The sequence below is a fragment of the Capsella rubella genome, unplaced genomic scaffold (assembly GCF_000375325.1).
Source record: "Capsella rubella cultivar Monte Gargano unplaced genomic scaffold, Caprub1_0 scaffold_1, whole genome shotgun sequence".
In the NCBI taxonomy this organism is placed as follows: Eukaryota; Viridiplantae; Streptophyta; class Magnoliopsida; order Brassicales; family Brassicaceae; genus Capsella; species Capsella rubella.
Genome location: NW_006238923.1, coordinates 9,704,414 through 9,727,678, shown reverse-complemented (window position 1 = coordinate 9,727,678; position 23,265 = coordinate 9,704,414). Strand labels below are relative to the sequence as shown.

The window sequence follows — 23,265 nt, the reverse complement described above, 5'->3', positions numbered from 1 at the left end:
GACAATCTTTTGCTTTCTATGTCAAGCACTAGCTTCAAGAGTTGAACGTTGATGTAAGCAGCATCTTGATGTTGAGCATGATGTGGTGGTAGACTCTGGATCCTCCTCTCATCTTTTCTTCATGTTGAAACTATATAATATATTAGTTTGTATAGTGGAATTATGTGTAAGATTTATTTGCATCTCTATGGGTGAAACTTGTACAGGCATGCATGTGACGGCTAGCTAGATCTGACGGCACACGTGTCTCGCTGATATCGCTATCTCTTCCCATGGTTTTGGATTTTTTTGTGTGTGAATAGTGATGATATAACTGTGTGTAAAATCTACTAAAACTGAAGAATTTTTTTTGGAGTACGAAAAAATAAGAGATGAAGATTCTTTTCTGGTTAACACTTCCGAGTATGTGAAAGTAGATATTAGAAAAAGGTATGTTTAATTAGTTTAGTTGTTTAAGCACCATCCCATATCCAAACGGGTTAGTTTGATTTGATCATGTGAAATGAATTGGTTGCATTTCAAAATATATATAAACTACAATGCAAAAACGTAACTTTACCAAATTCTTACCTTATTATTTATAATTTAGTGACAATACTAGTACAAAAAAAGTCGGACCATAAAGTCCGAACATATGTTCTGTTGTTATTATAATACACAACTCTTATTATAAGTATGATTTGATAATTACTGTAGGAAAAAAATAATAGAAATTAACGGGAATGATATATAGAGCATGTGCACTGGTGAGGTCTATCAACAAGGATAGTTGCAGTAACAAATCAATGTTCCTCGTGGGTGTGGTGGAGGACCAGGACGACAATGACCATATCCCTTATGCTTCGTGGCACACAGTTTCTCACATCTTAGGAATGAACATGTGTTATTTTTGTTACCATAACGTATAAGGCATGGTACCTTCCCTTGGACTCCTGTTCCTGTAAATATTTCAAACAGAAAACCTCAGTTTCTATATTATGAGATAGTAACAATGAAATATACATAAAACATATGTATTAGTTTTGATCCATTGATTATTCTTGAGATTTCAAGATTACATAATTCACGTAATTAACCAAAATTAAAAAAAAAAATCGTTTTGGAGATTGATTTCTAGATCTAAAACAAAAACAGTTAATTAATTAGCTTTTGGATCTGGTATCGATTTGACATTTTTAAAAATAACACATAACTCCATATATGGAATTATATAATGAAACTAATTTTACATATAATATAGTTTAGTTTATATAACGAAACTATAATGGTATTGATAATTAATTCATTTTAAACAAACATTTATGGATTTTATTAAATTAATTCCAATTAAAAAAGAAAAGAAAAGAAAAACAAACCTAATAGAAGAATGGAAATGATAAGTAGAACGGCTAACGTGAGTTGAGAGGGTTTCTTCATTTTACAAAGTATAAAATGATCTGATGATTTTTTTTTTTAATAGAAAACATGAAAGGTGTACTTATACATGCATCCCATCCCACAATTAAACATATCTAAGTTAAGCTATTAGATTCCGATTTAAATGGATTGGTTCCACGTAATAAATAGGAGAAACCCCCCAAAATAGATTTCTAAATAAAGATATCTCTATATGTATTATATATATATATATATATTAAAAATTGAATAAAGTTTTATTATTTAATTTAAACAAATCATTTAGTTATGGAATTTATTAGAACTTGAGCTATATATGTTTATTTTCAATTCAATAATTGGTTTTAAATGATCAAGTAAATTTATGTGTGTTGAGATTTAGATTTGGTATATTTTTCATAATACAATTAAGATATCTTAAATTATAATGTTTTCAATCATATATATATGTATATATATATTAACTATGTACTAAAGTAAAGTCTTATATCAAATTATGAGATGTTTAAATTTTGAAGTCTTTTTACATCAAAATGATTTTTGATATAATCCAACAAAATTTAAGATATGTATTGTGTGTGCATGGTAACCTGTGAAGTCGGTCGAGGTAGTTAATTAGCACAAAAATGTCATTTTTGTAAGAATGCTGTACCATTCCACTATCAAAAAGAGTACATGTATCTTATGTTATGTATTAGTTGTACAGGGAATGCGTAAAGATTCCGTTTGATCGTGAGATTAAAATACTATTTGATCTCTATGGTTAAAAACAGTCATATGATGGCTGCAGCTGACGGCCCACGTGTCGGTCGTAGTCGTTCTCTTTTCACTTTTGGTCCCAATCTAGGCTGTCCGTATGGAGACATCTTCCCATGCTTTTGGACATTTGTGAATAATTGATCTAGATTTGAGTACACTCTTTTTCCATATTAAGTTCCTTAAAACAAGATATTAGATTGACAGATTAGATTTAGTCTCCTCCTAGGAGCAAACCATATTCTCTACGAAAACGAGCAATGTGGAACTGAAGATCTTTAGAATTCTACATTTAATGGGACATCGGGTCATAATGAATAACCAGAAGAGAAAGTTATGTCTTTCTCTCCTTTCTTCATTGGAACATCATTCATAAGTGTTACTTTTACTCTCGTAACTCGTAAGGTAAGTTTAGAAATTGACTTATTTTTGTGAATCCTAGTGCAAGCTAAGTAACCTCCAGTTTTGCCCATTCCATAGTATGGACAATGTAACTATAGTTTTATTGGTACCCAAAATTTCTGATCATAACTAGCAAATCCCTTCAACTTCCAGTTCGTAAAGTTGTTGTTCTCTACTGTCAAACGAGTTTGTTTGATTTTGATCTTTTGAAATGAATGAGTGTGAATATGCATAAATTCTAAGAGTTGTCATGATACTTATACATTTAGGTGAAGCAGAAGTTATGTATTACTATGAATTTGACCAAGTTGATCCAATAATTAACCATATAGTTAGTATTGTGTGATAATTTCACGGATCTCGAGCCCAGGATACTTTATTTACAAGGTCCCCTTTCATGACTCATCATCCTTATCTATATCTCTGTCACCTTCCCACGTTGCACTTTGCTAATTTCCACACTCTCATCACTCCTTTGCTTTTGTCCTAAAATTATTTTCAAAATTATTATAATTTTTTTTGTTTGGAATCATCCGATTATAATATAAAGAAACTATACATTGATGTTTGAGTACAATTTTAGGATTAGTCGTTGGAAATTAACTAATAACTATTCAATAATTAAATAAAAACCAACCAGTAAAATAAAGTCACCCAAACTTTTTCATTGGCGTGGCAGTAGTGATGGAAAAAACAAAAAAAAATAAAATAATATAAACAAATAAAAAATCAAGATATTTTGATAAGGTGCTTATAAAAGTCATATACGCACCAACAATTAAAAGTGTTTCAGTACTGTCTACAAAATCATTGAAGAGCAACCAGAAAAAAAGAAAGAGAAAAGATGGTTCTGCTAGAGAAGCTTTGGGATGATGTGGTGGCTGGACCTCAGCCTGACCGTGGTCTTGGCCGTCTCCGTAAGATCACCACCCAACCCATTAATATCAAAGGTAACTTTTCCATATCATACAAAAATAAAAAAACATGTATAGCTTAAATCAGAAATTATAAATATTAATACTAGTGCGTAATTTTGTCATGATACATGGTAAGATATAGGAGAAGGGAGTAGTAGTAAGGTGATGCATAGGTCGTTGACTATGCCTTCGGCAGTGAGCCCTGGAACTCCGACAACTCCGACCACTCCAACGACGCCACGTAAGGATAACGTGTGGAGGAGCGTCTTTAATCCGGGAAGCAACCTCGCCACTAGAGCCATCGGCTCCAACATCTTCGATAAACCTACCCATCCAAATTCTCCATCCGTCTACGACTGGTATAACTACGATTCCTTTTTCATTTTTATTTCATATACAGTAGTAGTAAGTATGATTATAACTTTATAATAAGTCATTTGATCTGGCTTAAGTTTTAAGATGTTGAGTTGTGAAACAAAGAACCGGATAAATCTAGGAACGGTTATATTGGTTTAGTCCGGTTATTTGTTTTTGTTTGTTTTAACATATTACGGGATATGTATTTTGGTATGTGTCAGCGTTGATAACGAAGCTCAAAGGAAGGAACACGTGGCACTGTGTTTAGTGGGCGCGTGGATTAACTGAAAAAAAAAATTATTCTGTTTTACCAAATCAAATCAACAACCTTCCTTTTTGTGCATATGGTATATTATCACTTTTAACTCAATAAGTTTAGAGTGCTAATCACATTCACAGCCGTCGATTAAGTATTTGAGATTTACTGATCGGATGGTTCAGATCAGGACTTGATGATTTCACTAAGTGATCATCGCACTTGTGGTGTTCGCAGGTTGTACAGCGGTGAGTCAAGGAGTCAGCACCGTTAGGGTTGTTTGGTCCGGAAGGGGTAGTGTGACATGCGGGGTGATGTAATTACAGTGACCAGATCTTCTACCATGTGTCTGTTTACTTACTTTTTTCTTACCTTAGTTTTTGACTGTTTATAGTATGGTACTTTGTCAGACTTGATAGGGTTATCTTTTTTGTACAGAAAACTGTCATCTGCCTAGACAAATGCGTGTAAGCTTCTGTTTTAGGGATGTGTTTTGCAAGTTTTTTTTTTTTTTTGGTTTGTTTACGAGTTGTGTAGTTGCAAGTGGTGGTTGGATCTTTCACTGTCTCGTTGGATTTTGTCGGTGGTCTTTAATGTTGAATAAATAATATTTTGTTACTGTATATTGCCTCAGTTTACATTTTAGAAGCATCATTCGCATTTTCTCTCTCTCTTATTAATGAATAGAAATGTTATTAAAGAATAACTTCACAAAATTTAACTCACCAGAGGAGACTAGTGAGCCAAATGCTCTCATCAGGTTAGCAAAGTTTTCCCTAGCAAGTTTCTTCGACCAAAGATGGGTCAATCCATGTGATGATCACTTGCGGAGGTCGTCGAGTGACGTTGTTGTGGAAGCGGCAACCGATACACATTTTTATACTACTTATTAAGTTAACGCTACACAAAACAAATGGAGTTACATGTTGAGTTCGACCAATAGAGGTCTTTGATTTTAAGAAAATGCTAGCCATGCATTGCAGAGTCATTATATCTATCGCTACCAACGATACCATAACAACAACTTTTTTCCAAACGGCTGTTCGTGACCAAACACAAAATGGGCACAAATATTAATTTGCCCGTAAGCCGGAGCCATGAAATATTTTGTTTATTAACAATAATCTCATAAACTCGTAAACTTGATCAAAAATAATATACATAAAAAGGATCCAATCCTATATATTTTATAATATTTTTTTTCCAAAATTCCAAAACGATTGAACCAAAAAATAAAAAATAAATATAAATAGCTTAAAAACATAATCTATATTAACATTTTTGGAGAAATTTATGAAAAAAACCTTTGGGTTCAAACGTATTTACAATGGCATGCCATTAACATTAATTATTTAGTTAAATTTTTAAACTAATAATAATTATTTTTAACAAAATTCCTAAGATCTCTCTAATAAATATAATATTTTTTATTATTTTCCACATTTTCTCAAATGTTTCTCCAAAATCTTTATATGATTTTATTGGTTTTTAATTTATTTTATTACATAAAACATATTCATAATAAAAATACAAAATTTTCCGCATATATTGCAGTTTGAATTTTTTAAAACGGGCGTATATTACAAATTTTTTAACATATGTGTACAACATCCGATATCGATTTTTTGAAAATGGTTCATAACCTTTATAAATAAGATTATAACTTTCCAACTACGAATGACGGCACTATAAACATGAGTTTAATTTTCCGTCGAATATATTGATGGGACGGGTTGTAAAAAGGGAATGGTTGTTAACTACATACAGTATAAAGTTTAAAATATTTTGAACTTTATAAAAGTTTAAGTGCTATTAATATTTTAGCTCTACACAAAGTTTATCCTAAAAAATTATTGACTTTGCCAATTTTTTAAACATGGATTTATTGTTTTGGTGATTATATGACTTGACGGGGTACAAGACGGAAAATGTTGTAATATGCTTTCAACAGGTTATATGACGGGACGGATTGTAAGAAGAAACGAGTTTGAGTTGATATTACTAAAAAATTATAATATTATTAATTTCACAGTTCAATAAGGGTCATTTTACTATGTTTTTAACAACATCGATCTAAAACATGTATAATTAAACAAATTTAGTAAAGTTTGATATCATGCGATCCTGATAATTATTAAATAAACTACAACAAAATCTATAAAAAAATTAAAAATATGAATTACAAAGAAAATGTTTATTCCGCGGTATCGCGGGTCAAAATCTAGTTAGAAAAATAAAAAAACACTCGTGATCCCGTCTGTTTCTGAATTCGCGTTAGTTTGTATTAAATTTATTGCGTGTGACGATGGTCCAAATCGTAGCCGCCATTTTCCATGAATTGTGATTAGCTTATCTTCGTTACCCTTTATCCCAAATATCAAAACAGATTCAACAAAATCCGAACTTCAAAGCAATTTAATTGGTGTCTGCTACACAGAATCCAAATCCAGCTTGTTCCGATCATGGATGTCTCGAAAGTTGTCAGCTCTTCTCGGAATTTCGCCGTCTTGGTCAAAGTCGAAGGCCCTGTAAGCCCTTATCTCTCTAACCCAAACTCGTATGTTCAGATTCTATTCATCAATTTATCTAATTTACATTCCAAAAGTTTTTAATCATCATACTTGGTGTCGATGTTAGGACCCAAAGGGATTGAAGATGAGGAAACATGCTTTTCATCAGTACCAGTGAGCATAAAGATGGATTCTTTTCATTATGTTCTGTAGTTTTGTTTCTCTATTGGAACTTTAATGTGAATTAAATTTTTGTGTGTTTTGGAAGTTCTGGCAATACAACACTTTCCGCTTCTGGGATCTTGTTTCCAAGAAGTAATTTGAGCGGTGAGGTTGCGGCTAAGCCTATGTTTGAAGCTGGTCAGGACATGGCCCTGGTTTTGACTGTTGCTTCTGTTGTAGAACCATTCTTAACATTAGGCCACAGAACTACCATCTCTCAGGTTTGATACACATGCTCGAATTTGGCTTATTGATGATACTTGTTTTTTTCTTGATATGCTACTTCATTCTTGGTGTCTTCTCTTTTCTTTTGGTAAAGGATCCGGTGAAGTTTATTCCGGGTGCTCGGGTTGAGATTATGGTGGAGGTATACTGATAGTGTTTTTGAATAGTTTATGTTGAATGGTGAGTTGTTTTGAGTTTTCAGGGTATGATTTAGATGCTTACTCTTTTCAGGGTCAGCTAAATTCAGAGAAGAACGCTCCTTTTTGGGTTCCTGCGCAACTCCTTTCTCTGGTATGGGTGAAAGTACTCTCTTTTTTTAACCTTGCTTGCTATTAGTGATTCTTGATAACTCCTTGTGGGTGATGATATGTGGTATTATGTTTTCTTTCTTTCATGCATGTATTGAAAAGCATTTGAGTTTGTATGGAAATGTTGTAGCTCCCTTTTTTCCGGTTCTGATGCTACTAATATGTTACAAGGTTGATGTTCCTGTATCTTCCACTGCACTTCAATCTCTTATAGAAGCTTCTTCCGGTTCAAAAGATTCTGGATGGGATATTGGTTGGTCTTTGGTTTCTGCAACTAATGATTCTCAGACTTCAATCAATGTAAGTTAAATGCAAACCCGTAATACTCTTTCATGACTCATTGCAAGGGAAACAGTCCAATCATTTGAACTTCTACCTGTAATTGCTTTGGGTACATGATCCGTGTTTGTATAACCCTTCTATGAAATGAAAGAGATCTGTGTGCTTCTGAGATTCAATTTTCTATCATTTTTCCAGATTGGACATTACAGTAAGCCCTTGATGAAACTTGATGAGCCACTCGATGCTAAGTTCATGGCCAAGTCTGCCACTCGAATGGCTCTTCTAGGAGTCCCCTTAAGTTTACTGGTAAATATTTCCCTGATTCTCCTCTCGGTTTCCTTGGATTTGTAGTTCATACTAATGTTAATGTACCGTATACTTTATCTCTAACCATATTTTACTATTTCCCGTGATGCAATTATTTTGTGAATCAGGGTCAGCCAAAAATGAATTTTGCTTCATCAAGTAGCAAGGGTGATACACTTGTAGCACTAGGATCTCCTTTTGGAATCCTTTCACCTGTGAACTTTTTTAACAGGTAAAGAATGGCTACACTAGCGTTGCTGTATTTTAATCTAGTAGAGGTCATCATGTTTTTCATTCTCTTAATTGTGTCAGCATTTAACTCCAGGAATCTAAACTGGTTTGAAACAGCGTATCAACTGGCTCCATTGCGAATACCTATCCTTCTGGTCCCCTAAAAAAGTCACTGATGATAGCTGATATTCGATGTCTCCCTGGTATGTGCAATTATCAGTAGTTATATATGCTCCAACTGTTTCATCTTAGGAGCTAACATTTGTTCCATTCCGGTTCATTTCTTTCAGGAATGGAAGGGGCTCCGGTGTTTGATACGAACGGGCACTTAATTGGAATTTTGACTAGACCACTAAGACAAAAGAATAGTGGCGTTGAAATTCAGGTTTGTCAACGCCAACCTCATTTCCTTTTTGGCCATTGAAGTTTTATTGTAATGTTTCATGTAAAACTGTAGCCTTCGGTAGCAGCTGGTGGTTCCGTGGGGAGCAATTACAAACGCGTGCAGCCACTTGCTACTTGAGGAACCATCTAAAGAAGGAAAAGCAAGTCAGTGGGGGAGTGAAGTACCAAGTATTAAACCAGATGCTAGTATTCCTGCACAAGTGGCTATTGAGAAGGCGATGGAATCAGTTTGTCTTATTACGGTCAATGATGGTGTTTGGGCATCCGGTATTCTTCTTAATGAACATGGTCTCATACTAACAAATGCTCACCTGCTTGAGCCGTGGAGGTTTGGAAAAGGTGGTGTATATGGTGAAGGGAACGGCACTGGTTTAAAACCCTATGTCTTAGGAGCTGAGGAGTTCTCTTCCACGAGAAGTAGATTCTGGGAACAGAAGAGTCAAACCTTGCCACCAAAAGCTCCAGCACATCTTTATTCTTCTGGTGGAGAAAACATCAGGGAATACAAACACAATTTCCTTCAGTCTGGGCAAAGAGACATACGTGTACGGTTGTGTCACCAAGATTCCTGGACTTGGTGTCCTGCAAACGTGGTCTATATCTGCAAGTCACAGTTAGATGTTGCTTTACTGCAGTTAGAATATGTCCCTGGAAAGCTCCAACCAATTGCTACCAATTTTTCTTCTCCTCTTTTGGGTACAACGGCACATGTTGTTGGACATGGACTCTTCGGACCAAGATGTGGTAAAGACTTTATTAGTCCTAAAATTATCTTGGTGAACCTGATTTGTGATCAATTCGTGCTTATGTTGTGCTTCCATTAGATTTCCTAAACACCCTGAAACTACACTCTCTTGTGCGTTACTAGGCCAGGTGTCCTTAAATGGAAGAAAGAAAAACCTCTGTTCTTCCGTCATAGTTTTGTTGTCTTAATATTTTTTTTTTTTGTTACTAGGGCTTTCTCCTTCCATTTGTTCTGGAGTTGTAGCAAAGATAGTTCATGCAAAGATGAGACTGAATACGCAATCCATTTCGCAAGAGGTCACAGAGTTTCCCGCTATGCTCGAAACAACAGCTGCTGTGCATCCTGGTGGTAGTGGTGGTGCTGTTCTCAATTCAAGTGGTCATATGATTGGACTTGTAACTAGGTAAAAGAAATTCATTCTCAAATACAATGTTTAGATGTTTTAGATCCAAATATGAGATGGGTCATTAGAAACAGACCGAACTGATACAGCAATGAACCAATGATGTCTTCTTTAATCAGAAATTGTAGTTGATTGTTCATTGCTTTGCTTGCAAGAAGATTTTTGTGATAAAGGCTATGTACTTATCTCCAAAGGAGTCTCCTCTTGTTCCGAAGATAATGTCTTTTTTGTACATGTGCAGTAACGCAAGACATGGAGCGGGAACAGTAATACCGCATCTCAACTTCAGCATCCCATGTGCAGTCTTAGCACCAATTTTCAAGTTTGCAGAAGGTTTGTCTAGAATTGTTGGTTTCTTTTGCTTATGGAAGCAGAATAGAGAGTCAAAAAGTGTTTGCTTATTATGGTTCCTGTCTTGAAACAGATATGCAAAACATGGAGATCCTTCAAACACTTGATCAACCAAAAGAAGAACTCTCATCTATATGGGCTTTGATGCCATCACTATCACCAAAGACTGAGCCGTCTCTTCCCAATCTGCCTAAGTTACTCAAAGATGGTAATGGAAATAACAAACAAAAGAAAGGATCTCAGTTTGCAAAGTTCATTGCAGAGACCCAGGACATGTTTATAAAGCCCACCAAGCTAGTTATCCCTAGCAAGTTATGACAAGATTCACTTCTTTGCAGAGTGCGTGCCTTATTTTCTCCCTTTTGCTGGAGTGGCAGCTTTAACTTTTGTATAGACAGAGATTACAATGCGTTACCACTGTTTATGTATTCATCTGCTTGTAACATATGTAAACCCTTATACAATAATATGGTCGCAACTATTTACCAGTCTTCAAACTGTGAGCTACTCGAAGATGTTGGCTTGCATCGGATACATGTGTTAAGTAGTAGAACGTAAACATCTGTTCCATTTTTCATGCACGTAGAACGTAGTATGTTATGCTTATGCATCACCATAACATGCATGGAAAACTATCTTATAAACTCGTAAGCACAATCAAACATAACAAATTAGAATAATCCCTTATCCATGTATCGACTTATTGATACCAGAATCAGTCGTCCACGGAGAGTGCATAACAAAATGTAATCGCTGCATAGTAGCAGATTCACTATGCTCGTTAAAGATAAACCAATTGTTATATGTGCAAAAAAAACGTAACTAAACTGATGCAGTTTCAATAAATCACCGATAACACAATCACAAGGAACATGAAAAAATGTTACTAATAAAATGCATATTCTCTTTCCAGAAGTACATATCCCAGCATGTTTGTTTTCGTGAAACATACCATCTCTTTAAAAACCAATCATCTTCCACTATAGTGTATACATGTGGTTAAGACCACAATTTCCCACTTTAGCTTGTGGTCAAGAACATGCAAGCCCTACCCAAAAAAAGAAACATGTACCATATCCAACACTTATTCGGGCACTAATGAACTCGTTTCAAAAATCATGTTCACAAATTAGCTAGGCTTCCACTAAATACACCTTCACTACCTCTATCTTTCACCTAAAATGTGGATCCAAATTCTCAATGATTCAAGATGCCATCTCGTGATGAGTGATGAATTTGATGTTGTTATATACAATTATATTAACTTCGGGTGGTCATGGACTCATGCATGGTTCCATCGGATGTCGCACCAATATATGGATCTTCGGTTTGAATTAAAAAATTTTGCAAGTGTTTGGTAGTAGATGATTTATAAGAAACAGTTTGATCAAGGTCTTTTAAGAAAAAGATGTAGTTCGATCTCCAACATAAGCAAAGTATCGATCTGTTACCATCACTACATATGAACTTTTAATGGGTAAATCACTTTCATACCAAATTTATCCTCTCATTGTCATTAATTAGCATCAATGATTTATATTGCGACATTACTAGTCACTACATATGTTGATTAATCATTCAAAGACAAAACATATTACAGTTAGTTATTGGTACTTCATTAGAGATTAAGTTCAATCAATCAGTTTGTTACTTTTTTAGAGATTTGAAAAATAGTTATACTAATATGTTACATTTTATAAGTATATCGCACTTGACCATTCTACGTATTTTGTTACTTTTGGGAACTTTGTGTTATTTGAAACTATATATATATATAAAAAGTTTCATTCCTTTTTATATATTAAAAAAATAATTTCCTTCTTTGTTTAATCTTATAACAAAATGCACAATATATAAACATCATTCCTCTCTTTGTCTTGTATTCGCAACTTCTTGGACAGAAACAAAACCAAACATTCTTTTCTTTATTTTTTCCTTTTTTTTTTGGGTATAAAAACTGAATATGCTTACTTTAATATATTGACTGTGATGCAAAAGAATCGAAATCAACTGCCAATCAAACTATGCGAGAACACTGTCGAAGAAAACAACAAAAATAATGGAAAAAAAAAAAAACGTTAACCTTCTTTGGCAAAAAGCAAGTATTCCAAGAAAAAGAGCAATCTGGAGAAGAACAAACTAACATTGATTTTCGAGAAAATAGAACGAAATTTAGGGGAATAAAGAAACAAAATTAGTTATCTGACAAAAACAAAATTACTAAACAAAGACGAGAATATATTATTTTTGTATGCAGTAAGTAATTAATTAAAAACAGAGAATGGAACTTTAGGGAAGAATGAGAAAATCCCTTGGGAGTTACAAAAACATTCGTTAGTTTCCCTAGGCTAATGCTAATGCTTTTTGCTTTTCTTTTTCCCAATCTGCCTCCCACATGCATCATCGTAAATATATATTCACACATACGTACGTACATAGGCACCAAGAGTATTTGTGTATCATCTTCTTTTTTTTTTTTGATAAAGCGTAGACTCTTTTGAAAAACGAGTAATGACTTTATCTAAGAAGTTATTTGGTGATTCTTTATTTGGTTTATAGTAATTGTGTTTTGTGGTGAAGTCGTGAGAAATTATTACCAAGAAAGAGCACGACTAGAAAAAGACATGTTAAGAAAAAACGATACATATGATAATTTCAATTTTCAAGTAAGTACATATATATCATATTATAAAATCGAGTTACTCGATCGGGAGCTCTGGCTGCTATTGAGTATTGACAAGTAAAATAGTGAGTGGTTCTCGCAGCTCATGCATACATTTAGTTCTTGATTGACATATATTACTGCAAACAGAGAGTTTCATGCATGTACATTTTATTCTCTTAAACCATACCAATCGTCTCAGCACAAGAATATGCAAATATTACATGCTAATCTTTGGCTAAATGATTTCTGATTTATGGTTTATCTCATGATATATCCATTAGAACAATGATTTTTTTTGCAGTAGTATCTACTGTATAGTTTAAGACGCGAAAAAAAAAGAAAAAAAATGTAAACATGGATGTGATATGTTTTAGTTTCGATACATAGTCCTAAGATCTAATCCTCTTATTTTAATAAAAAGTAAAGAAAAGCAAAGATAATGTAAGGAAAGAGACGATGGAGAATAAAGTAAAGATTGGAAATGTGAACCCATTTGGGGTTGGCAGTGAGTGAGATGGAACATCACATGCACTTATGCTCTATTTTGTCCCTTTCCTCTTGGAGCTTTCACTTCTCGATAACCTTCTTCTCATTTGTTTTTCTTGCAACTCTCTCTAAGTCTAATCTAACCCTATTTTTCTTTTCTTTTTTTAATTCTTAAAGATTTTGATTGTTTTTTTCCTATCCATGACTTAGTAATGATGTGATTATTTGATCTACCATGCATATTATATATATATATAGTCTCAATTACAATTAGACAATAGTGCCTATTTCGGAATATATCGCTCAACTTTTCCAAGACCGTCGTTGTCACCAAAAACTCGACTTGATTTGGTGATGTCAATCAATATAATGAAGTAAACTAGTATAATATAACCTTTGATTTTATACTTACATAGTTTGATTTCAAAAGAATGTTATAGTTAGTTTACTTCATATTATATTGTGCACTGCTATCATTCCTGGATGTATTCAATTTTATCTATATCTCTAAAACATTCTCCAGCTTGCTAAAATATTGTAAGAAATCTCATGAATTATTACTAACATCTTAAAAGGTGCAACTAGTATTATTATAGGAGGGAGAGGTACGATATAATATTCAAACCGACGCGTACAAGAACTATATAGTAGTCTTGATAATAGATATGTGTATATTATATGATTGTTGGAATGTATATAAAATGAAAACAAAGAGTTGGAAGTGGGATTGATAGGGTGATGTGGGTCTAGGGATTCACTCCAATTCCACAATATGCAAAAGAATGTCACTTATCGTGATGAGTGATGTTCCTCGATCCCTCTGAAAGATTCACCTGTTACATTCTCCTTTATTGTCTCTATCTTTTTCTTACTATTACAAATTTTCAATATATGTATATATACATACACTTTAGTTTAATGTAAGTTATTCCATCAGGGATCTAGGTTCAGTTTAAGATACGATTTAACAGAGATGTCAAGTTAATTAACCCGCCTTGTTAAGCTCAAAATCAGGGCTAGTAGTAAGACAAAAACAATTGTACGTATAAAATGAAATAGTTACTTCGATTCACACAAGCATTTAAATTTAGTATTTACTTTGTATTCTATCATTTTAAAATCAAATAAATGGAGAACAGAACCAATATATACATCAAACTAGGTCTAGTATTTGGACTTGTTTTAGTTGGTTAATAGTTAAATGTTTAGAAAACTATTTAATTTTCTGATAGTATCAATATATTTTCCTTGTTCAACAGAAATTTATTCAATATTGAGATCTTTATCATTTAAAGATTCAAGAAACAATAATATAATGAGTTTGTTTTTTTTGGGTGTAAATTGGTTATTTATATGTGTTTTTCAATTCTGCGTAGAACAAACAAAAAGGATGGGATGTTATCAAAGTTGTCCCTAGGTTATTTGAGAAAATAATATTCTTACTTCTTACAAATCATATATGTCTCTAGATGATTCATATATAAGGTGCTTAAGGCCGTTTAGTTTTAAGACATTAATTAGGCCTAGTTTTTTTTGCTAAACAATGTTAAACTTTATTACATTCATGACCCAAAAAATGTGAAAGATAAGTGAAATTATTTCACTAGCAATGAAAATGGTTTAGGTTTATCAGATTATAAACTTAAATAAATGGTATCATGGTAAAAAGATAGGGGATCCGGGAGAAAAATGATACATACAAAACTGGAATAAAGAGAAGATGAGTGGGTATAATTGTTCATCAAACTATGCAAGTTTCTCAAATTTCGTGCTATTTTACTAATTGAACATCGTTTATAGTATATTTGTTCCTATACCAATTTCTGAAGTTTATAAGGGTAATACAATCCGGCAAACAGGCCATATGACAAGTTAGAGAAATTTACAGTGGATACCATATGATACGCAAAGAAGACATTATAATTGTGGATAAAATTAAGGCATAGTACTTCCTATCCAAAAGATATTGTATAAATATTTCGATGATATATACTTAAGTTCTTTTTTTTTTTTTTTTTTTTTTTGAAACGAGATATATAATTAAGTTATTGAGAAAAAAATTAGAAAATAATGAAAACGATTTTATTAAAAGTCGGTCAAGGAAACTGATGTTTTTTTTTTGTACAGAGAACTGAAATATATGATAAAATAGTAAAATGAGCCGGTGTAAGGACCATTGTTTAGAACAAAGGCATCTTGAAAACATCTCTGTAGCAAAATCTTATTTTAAAAACTAGTAGCAATATGTTAAAGTACAAACTCGAGAAAACCCTAGTGCAACTCACACATAGTATATATATAATCAATAGTGGCACGAATAACAACATTACAAAAAGAAAAATATAAAATAAAGAGCTTATAGAAAACCATCTGTCAAGAATCTTTGTGCTTCAATCTTTGAAAGTTAAAACAGTAATAATAGCCAACAGCTCTTTGTCTGTACACTGCTGGTTTCAAAAGGATTCTCCTTTATAGAAGTAAAGAAAAACAAAACAAAACAAAATAAAATCAAAAGAGCTTAATCAAGAAAGATATGTTTGGCAATTGTGACCAGAAGAAGAAGAAGATGCCTATCATCAGCTCTCCCAACACCAATCCACTGGTCTCTCTCTCTCTCTCTCTATCTCTCTTTCCTTTATAAATTTCTCTCTCTAAATAATATGACCCATTTATTTTTTTTGTTTCTTAGCTTTTGGATCCGAATAATATCCTCTTGTCCTCTCGTTGTTCTCTTAGCCTTTAGTTAAACCACACGATCTAAAGAATCCTTTCTCTCTTTCTTTCTCTCCCTCTCTTCCTCAGGCGAGTATGCAGAGCAAGAACATGATCGTGGCTTCATCTCATCAACAGCAGCAACAACAACAACAACAACCGCAGCAGCCGCAACCACAACTTAAATGCCCTCGTTGCGATTCCTCGAACACAAAGTTTTGCTACTACAATAACTACAGCCTCTCTCAGCCGCGTCACTTTTGCAAGGCTTGCAAGAGATACTGGACGCGAGGTGGGACTCTCAGGAACGTTCCCGTAGGCGGTAGCTACCGGAAGAACAAACGAATGAAGCGGCCATCGACCACAACCGCAACCACTGCCTCCACAGTCTCGACGACCACTTCTTCATCCCCTAATAACTCTCATCAGATCTCCCATTTCTCTTCCATGAATCATCATCATCCCTTGTTCTATGGTTTATCAGATCATGTGAGCAGCTGTAATAATCTTCCAATGATTCCAAGCCGTTTCAGTGATTCTTCAAAGACTTCTTCATCAAGTGGTTTAGAGGGTGAGTTTCTCTCATCTGGCTTTAGCAGTCTTAGTTCTCTTGGATTAGGGCTTCCGCATCATATGAGTCATGACCACAACATTAATGGTAGCTTCGTCAACAACTCCACAACAAACAAACCCTTTCTTCTATCGGGTCTATTTGGTTCTTCCATGTCTTCTTCTTCCTCTACTCTTCTCCAGCAGCAACACAAGCCCATCAACAATGGTAGTGACATGTTGGGACAATCCCATCTACAAACCCTAGCATCACTTCAAGATCTGCATGTTGGAGGTAACTGTGGAGACATGAACAAAGAAGGAAAGCTTGATCAGATCTCTGGGAACATTAATGGGTTCATGTCATCATCATCTTTGGATCCATCAAACTACAGCAGCATGTGGAATAATGCAAGTGTTGTCAATGGAGCATGGCTTGATCCAACAAATAATAACGTTGGATCCTCCCTCACCTCCTTGATATAAACAAAAACCTTTGGTTATATGATCTATAACTAGCTAGGGTTCATCTTCATCACTTTTTTTTTTTTCCTTTTTGTTTTGAGATGAGAGAAGAAGCTTGGATCAGAGAGATCTAATCATGGGGAAAGTTGATCTTGGTACTATAAAGCTCCCTCGGATCCTCTTCATCTCCCCATCTCAATCATCTTCCTTTGCGTTGTTCAAGAAAAACAAAAGAGTTTCAAGATTGGTTCAAGGTTTACTATGGTCCACTGTTAAGTTCACTCGAGGTAAATTATATGTATGTAAATAATATGGTCCTGACTTTGATCACTCTTATTTTTCCATCTATGTAATTCTAAGGTCCACCACATGGGTTGGTGTTTCTTTTCATTGGGGTTAGGAGGGTATATTCTGGCTTAATTTGGGTTTCTTTTTGGGGTCCGAGAACTCAATAGTTTTCAAGTTCTATATCTTTTTTTTTAGTTTCACATTTCTTTTTTGGTGTGGCTTTCATTGGGTATACAAACAGAGGGAGGGGTGTGGTTTTGTGTTGTTAAAACTTTGGTTATTAATTCATGTATGATGAGTCATGTTCTTACGGTAATTTTGGATACATGCATGTCCGTGTACATATATATAAACACGGTACGAAGGCGAATGTGGATGACTTGATGAAGTGGATGAAATGAGAATGTCCTTTAGCTAATGTCAAATGGGAGATTCCATAAATACGTTAGAACTATCAGAAACAACGTACGTCAATGAATAAAATGAAAAATGAATCGAGACATATAGGCATGTGTACGTGTACATACTTAGACCGACAAAGCGAACAAACCTGGTTAGATATTTTTGTATAACATATATTGCTCATAATTATATCAAATTGATGATTTTGTTCTTTAGCATGTTGGCTAGAACTCAAGGTTCCACATATGTTACAAGCGAGCTATATATATAAATGAACACAAGTTCTGGTCCAGACTTGGAGTCTAGTGTGGTGTTTTTGTAAAGTGGGCACGAGTTCGTTACAAGTTTCTTTGTGTCATTTTCTCTGTAATGATTCTTTACGTGCAAGAGTTGGAGATTGTTTATTCGTTGGACATTAGAGTCGGTATCGTTTGAACACGTCAGTTTTGTGCGGGATGACTTCCGGTTTTATTTCACACAATTGCTCAGAATGTCCTCACTCACGTTTGGTCTTCCTATCATTGTTATGGAAGAGCGTAATAAGCGGTTCCACGTATGCGTCGAAGCGCATATAGCTACTAGAGTCTAGAGAACATCAGACGTCCATGCGTTTCTATTTTGACCCGATTATAATAGAAAATTCCTAAAAAAAAAGTTGTGATAAAGAAAATGTAATCCAAAAATAGCAATCTGTAGATGTATATATATTATCACAAGCACGAAATCAATTTAACAAAAGAAAATTAAAAAATATAAGTATCTGAAAAGAAAGAAAAAAATGAACTATCTTTTAGTTTTTCTAATTGTTTGTGGCCAATGCATGATTGGTAATGTATCCGGTCTAACAAATGATATCCATATCTGGAACGATCTCGATCCCAAGCACAAGCACACAACCCTCTTTGTGCATTGTAAATCTGGAAGTCAGGACCAAGGACCAAAATATATACCGTGGGGAAAAGTACACCATTTTGGTGTCGAACAAAATTGGCGTCGCTCGAAACTTTATTGGTGTACTTTAAGACATGGGCCTAACTATAGGCTTGGAAATAAATTTGATGTGTATAAATACCAAGATGGTGTGCCTAACGGACACACATATGATTGGATAGCTAGAGAAGATGGAGTTTATTTCAGGAGAGAGAATGGTCCGATCCGTAAGGTGCATAATTGGAGGCCAATGTAACAGTAATAACTGTTATATTGGTATTGGTCTACTAGAGCAACCGTAAATTAAAGCCTATATAAGATGTGAACAAAATAAATATTCTTTCAATCTCTAACATTATTGTTATTACGTTGTTTATGCAAAATTTCAGTTTTACCTTTTATTTCTTTAACTTTTTACATATATATTTACTCAGTTCAAAAGGTATATAATGTATCCTGATCAATTTTTGATAACTATGTATATGTAATATTTCTATTTAGTTTGTTTAATAAAAATTATTTTTGGTTATTTAATTAAGATAATGGTTTATATCTTACAAAAATTCTTAGAAATATAAGAGCCTCTTTGGTCGTGTGGGTGGGCAAAATATGTAGTACAATGTTTCTATACCATATCCCTTATATATTAAAAGAGAAGTACAATTGTGTTTTCGGGTCGAGTTATAAAAAAATTAAACCCAGATTTTCTAATTGGATATTTCGTTAATGGATCTTACCAAAATTATTGGATATATCCGGCCGATTTTAGCATAGCATTAATGTTATTTCGAAATTAAATTAGTTTGCAAATATAAATGTCTGTATATTAGGAAATTTCATTGATATTTGGGCAATCCCTAAAAAATCGTGATTTTCAATTAATTGTTTTGCCATAACAGATCCTGCTTTTGTGCAATCTAATATTATGAAAATCAAAAATATCAAAAAACAGAATATTCGATGAATAAAAAACGAATAACATATCCTGAACCACTTAACTATAATAGGATGTGAACAACTATATAAGAGACTACGCATTGCTATTACACTTAACTATGCCTACGCATAGTTACTACACTATATAAGAGACTAATAAAGCAACTAAAATCGAGAACTGGGCTTTAAAACAAACAGACAAGTGTCTCTAATTACAAACTATAACCTAACCTCTCATTCTAGCATCTCGATTAGTTTTCCTAAACTTCCTTAACCCATTCTCTTAATTAGATAGAGAGCTTACAACGCAATATGAACCATTAGTTTATGTATAAAAATTTTAAAATGTTCATATTATAAATATTAAAAGTTTGAAATGGTTCAAATATTATAAATATATAAAATAATTGTTAATTTTACAACCTGTCAGAACATATATTAAATCATTAATAATTTTGTAATCGATCGGAACATAATACACACCACTTAACTAAAACCAAATACAATGTAATACCAAATCTTACATAAATATAATTTGAAATTATCTGGAAAAGTTATTCAGTTTTAGTGAATTACGGGTCGTATGAGAAAATCAAATTTTTGCGATGGTTTATACAAAGTCTTATTAACAAAATACAATATTCAAATATTGATTAAATCAAATTTAATACGAACAAGTTTTATCAAAGAATTATATCTCTTATATATTAAAAAAGAAATAAAAAAGGAATTCAGATCGGGTTATTTTAAAAACGGCTCCAAAAGTTTTTAATTGGATCTTCTATAACTGTATACTCGATTTTTAAATTCCTTAATAAACCAATAAAACCGGTAATTTTCCTCCGCGCTGTAGCGCGGGTCCGAACCTAGTACTCTATATTTGATAAGAAAATACAAATTTTTGATGATTATAAATTAAGAAACTTGTTAAAAAGGAATATAACATACTGCATTTAGAATTCTAACTCATAACTAAGACCACCATTATCCATGAGTCTTAAACAATTCTTACCATAAGATTTGTTAAGAGTGGCCTTTTTTTTTTTTTTGTCGCCGAGTGGCCTTTTATTTAAGAAGTCATTCTAAGCATATCTTGTGCTAAAAATTGCTTAAAACCCCATGGGTAATGTTGCTTTTTTTTTGTCATCAAAAAAAAAAAAAAGCTTCATATATATTACTTTAAAATCATTTTCACTAATAAGCAATAGTGGATTTATTTGCCCGATAAACTTCATATATATTCCTTTAAAATCATTTTCACTTCTAATGTGAACGAAATAGTTTAGTGGGAAGGTAATAAGTTAAAATATATATATATATATATACATTCTATCTATAATTTCAATGAAGATGATTGTTGTGTTATCAGCAATGTACAGTTTGTTTTATGGAGGGATTTTGAGATAAATGATATAGTTCTAAGTGCTAACATTCATGAATTTTATGTGTCAAGGTCTGATCTGATGACGAACTTTTATTTGGTTGGCATGCATAGCATAATCCAACTTAAACCTATAATTCAACTACATATGTATTATGTCATCTTAAATAATTTGACGTACATTAGTTTTCCTGTTTTAATTAAGCCTACACAAGATAACAGTGAATTTAGTAATGAAGGAATTTGTAGCTATGAGAAACGAGCTACATGCAAAAAAAAAACAACAACAACAAAAAATAAAACTTCGCAAAATAGCCACTAACGTTGTTGATACAAGACCATAACCATAACTTAAAGAGTTGTAAACTTGTACAAACCAAAAGTGCTAGTGGCATGACCGGGTATAGTTGAACTTGGAAATCAAACTGCCTGAAAGTTTGATTAACATCTATGGAATAAATCTTGATCCATGTCTTGCTCTATGAATTGAAAGACCATATATCTTGGTTGGGCCAATTTATAGAGGATACGCACAAGCGGTTGTCGAGGTCGCACATGGTGAACAAGTCATGTTGTGCATTGGCAAAAGGAGCTATAGGGATGACTTGAAAAGCTTCAGTGTGAAGATCCAAAGATATAATTATGGTTTCTACGCAGCAGGATCTCTGCGCATAATCCGGTAAGGTGCAGAGGGAGTGTCCTACCTCCAGGCATTGGTGGTAAAGTCGAAAACTTCGCATGTAGTAATGTTTTCTAGTGAAAACTTGGAGGAGTTGTATAACCAAACGGGCTTGTATGTGCCGGTGAATTTGTCTTTGCGGAACCCAAGCATAAACAAAATGGTTACTCCTGTGTCGATGATGAGTTGGTTATAGCGAGAGGAAGAACTCGATACAACCTAGTGGTGGGATTGATCACAAAACATATGCGATCGGGAAAGTAGAGACAAACGAGACCGTCACAGCTACTCTTACAAACAAAGTGATATGTGTCTTCCCAATGAGTAGGGATCTGAAGTGACGATGATGAACCCGACATCAATGTTCTTAGACATTCGAAACCCGAGGGTAACATGCCCGGGACAGTGTAAAACCATCCTTGTAGACAAGAACAGACACCATAAGAACATCATGATCTCCTGATTGCTGACGATGCATGAATGGTATTCGATAGTTGATTTCCACTGCTTCGATACAGCCTTGAATCTCAGCAGAGATGTCACCGGAGCTCTCTCGAGGATGCACTCTACGACATCGTGATGAAGCCATTCCGTCCTAAAACAAAGTTTTTTCGACATAAACGTGTAGTGATTGCAAGACAAGTATCTCATCTATATTGACGAAAAGAGATGCAGAGGCTCTTATTTATATACACATAAGTTGTCTAACCAATGAATAAGAGAAGAAGAAAAAAAAAAGTAAATCTCATCACATTTTTCCCTTTTCTTGAATTAAAAAAATAAAATGGAAATGCCTACCAATGTCTTCTGTTTTCTATAACTAAAATCAATAGTTTGTATAAGAATTAGAGAACTCTCTAATTAATATTTTTTTTTCTAGGAGCCATGGACCTAGACTTCTTAATGGAAGATCCTTTCTCTAAGCATTCGTCTTCTCCAAATTTGAGGATAACAACAACATGTGATGATTGTAGATATGGTTGAACGATCTAGGAAGATGTTACATCGGAGAAAGAACTAATTTAGGGTTGAGATTCATTGTATCAACTATCAAGTTGGAATGAAAGATAGCTAACGAGATCATTATGTGGGTAATAAAGGAGAGAAAGTATGTGAAAAGAGAATATGTGGCTGCGACAACCGATGGATGGTGGAAGTGATGCTCATCAAAGATTTTCTAAAGAAACTTCTATCCGAGCATTCACAAGAAGACCGAGTTCATTTCTCCGCACTAATGCTTATTTATGTAGATATTGCTTCAGCCATGAGATCAGATGGAATTAAGAGCTCAACACGACATATACACAAACTTGGATGCATGATGGAGGTGCTTCTCTAATCAGTAATCCAATATTCGCAAGTTATAAGATAATAGCAACCATAGGACTTGAGTTTATGAGGTAACGAGAGAAACACACTCAACAAATATCATCTAACGAGACAAATAAACTTTCCACAAAACTGAGTTTCGAAATTTAAAGTTTTTGTAACTATTTTATCTAGTATATTAATTACAAGAAATTATAGTGCCTAATAAGTTTTTATCGATAAAGTACTTATGATGGTTAATTGAGTTTGTTGAAAATATGAGTTATAACAATTTATGAAGTTTTCGTAACGTTTGATATGTAAATATTATATCATTTCTAAAGGTAAATGGATTTGTCTTTTTCAATCTTTGAATTCTAAATTTTTCTAAAT

At 33.6% G+C, this 23,265-nt stretch overlaps 5 protein-coding genes and 1 pseudogene across 7 annotated transcripts; 4 read left to right on the top strand and 2 right to left on the bottom strand.

Moving 5' to 3' along the window:
- Positions 1 to 603: 603 nt before the first annotated feature.
- On the bottom strand, positions 604 to 1,435 carry LOC17897280 (defensin-like protein 153). Its single transcript, XM_006304547.2, has 2 exons — positions 1,356 to 1,435; positions 604 to 938 (listed from the first exon to the last, which is right to left on the bottom strand). Exons 1-2 carry the CDS (start codon positions 1,414 to 1,416, stop codon positions 757 to 759), a joined length of 243 nt encoding a protein of 80 aa, XP_006304609.1. The 5' UTR covers positions 1,417 to 1,435; the 3' UTR covers positions 604 to 756.
- A 1,886-nt stretch (positions 1,436 to 3,321) lies between these two features.
- Positions 3,322 to 4,706, top strand: LOC17899294 (dormancy-associated protein 1). Of its 2 annotated transcripts, XR_002835478.1 has the most exons (4): positions 3,322 to 3,503; positions 3,607 to 3,829; positions 4,049 to 4,174; positions 4,321 to 4,706. XR_002835478.1 is itself a non-coding variant. In XM_006303352.2 (3 exons), exons 1-3 carry the CDS (start codon positions 3,398 to 3,400, stop codon positions 4,355 to 4,357), a joined length of 366 nt encoding a protein of 121 aa, XP_006303414.1. In that variant the 5' UTR covers positions 3,322 to 3,397; the 3' UTR covers positions 4,358 to 4,706. The 2 variants fall into 2 exon arrangements, 1 of the variants encoding a protein (XP_006303414.1); XM_006303352.2 differs by lacking the exon at positions 4,049 to 4,174.
- Positions 4,707 to 6,394: 1,688 nt separating this feature from the next.
- On the top strand, positions 6,395 to 10,570 carry LOC17899243 (glyoxysomal processing protease, glyoxysomal). 2 transcript variants are annotated; one of them, XM_023790076.1, is made up of 14 exons: positions 6,395 to 6,611; positions 6,721 to 6,767; positions 6,862 to 7,036; positions 7,135 to 7,182; positions 7,272 to 7,331; positions 7,520 to 7,648; positions 7,826 to 7,936; positions 8,065 to 8,168; positions 8,285 to 8,370; positions 8,458 to 8,552; positions 8,635 to 9,316; positions 9,528 to 9,720; positions 9,962 to 10,053; positions 10,145 to 10,570. In XM_023790076.1, the coding sequence occupies exons 1-14, from the start codon at positions 6,546 to 6,548 to the stop codon at positions 10,387 to 10,389; spliced, it is 2,133 nt and encodes a 710-aa protein (XP_023645844.1). In that variant the 5' UTR covers positions 6,395 to 6,545; the 3' UTR covers positions 10,390 to 10,570. The 2 variants fall into 2 exon arrangements, with proteins under 2 accessions (XP_023645844.1, XP_006305907.1); XM_006305845.2 differs by having other exon boundaries at positions 6,396 to 6,611; positions 8,638 to 9,316.
- Positions 10,571 to 15,660: 5,090 nt separating this feature from the next.
- Positions 15,661 to 17,606, top strand: LOC17899274 (dof zinc finger protein DOF1.4). Its single transcript, XM_006305294.2, has 2 exons — positions 15,661 to 15,824; positions 16,025 to 17,606. Exons 1-2 carry the CDS (start codon positions 15,756 to 15,758, stop codon positions 16,967 to 16,969), a joined length of 1,014 nt encoding a protein of 337 aa, XP_006305356.2. The 5' UTR covers positions 15,661 to 15,755; the 3' UTR covers positions 16,970 to 17,606.
- Positions 17,607 to 18,389: 783 nt separating this feature from the next.
- LOC17898657 (S-protein homolog 21) lies at positions 18,390 to 19,020 on the top strand. Its single transcript, XM_006304549.2, has one exon. It carries the CDS (start codon positions 18,417 to 18,419, stop codon positions 18,822 to 18,824), a length of 408 nt encoding a protein of 135 aa, XP_006304611.1. The 5' UTR covers positions 18,390 to 18,416; the 3' UTR covers positions 18,825 to 19,020.
- A 2,092-nt stretch (positions 19,021 to 21,112) lies between these two features.
- Positions 21,113 to 22,215, bottom strand: LOC111828655 (annotated as a pseudogene).
- Between the last annotated feature and the right edge of the window lie 1,050 nt (positions 22,216 to 23,265).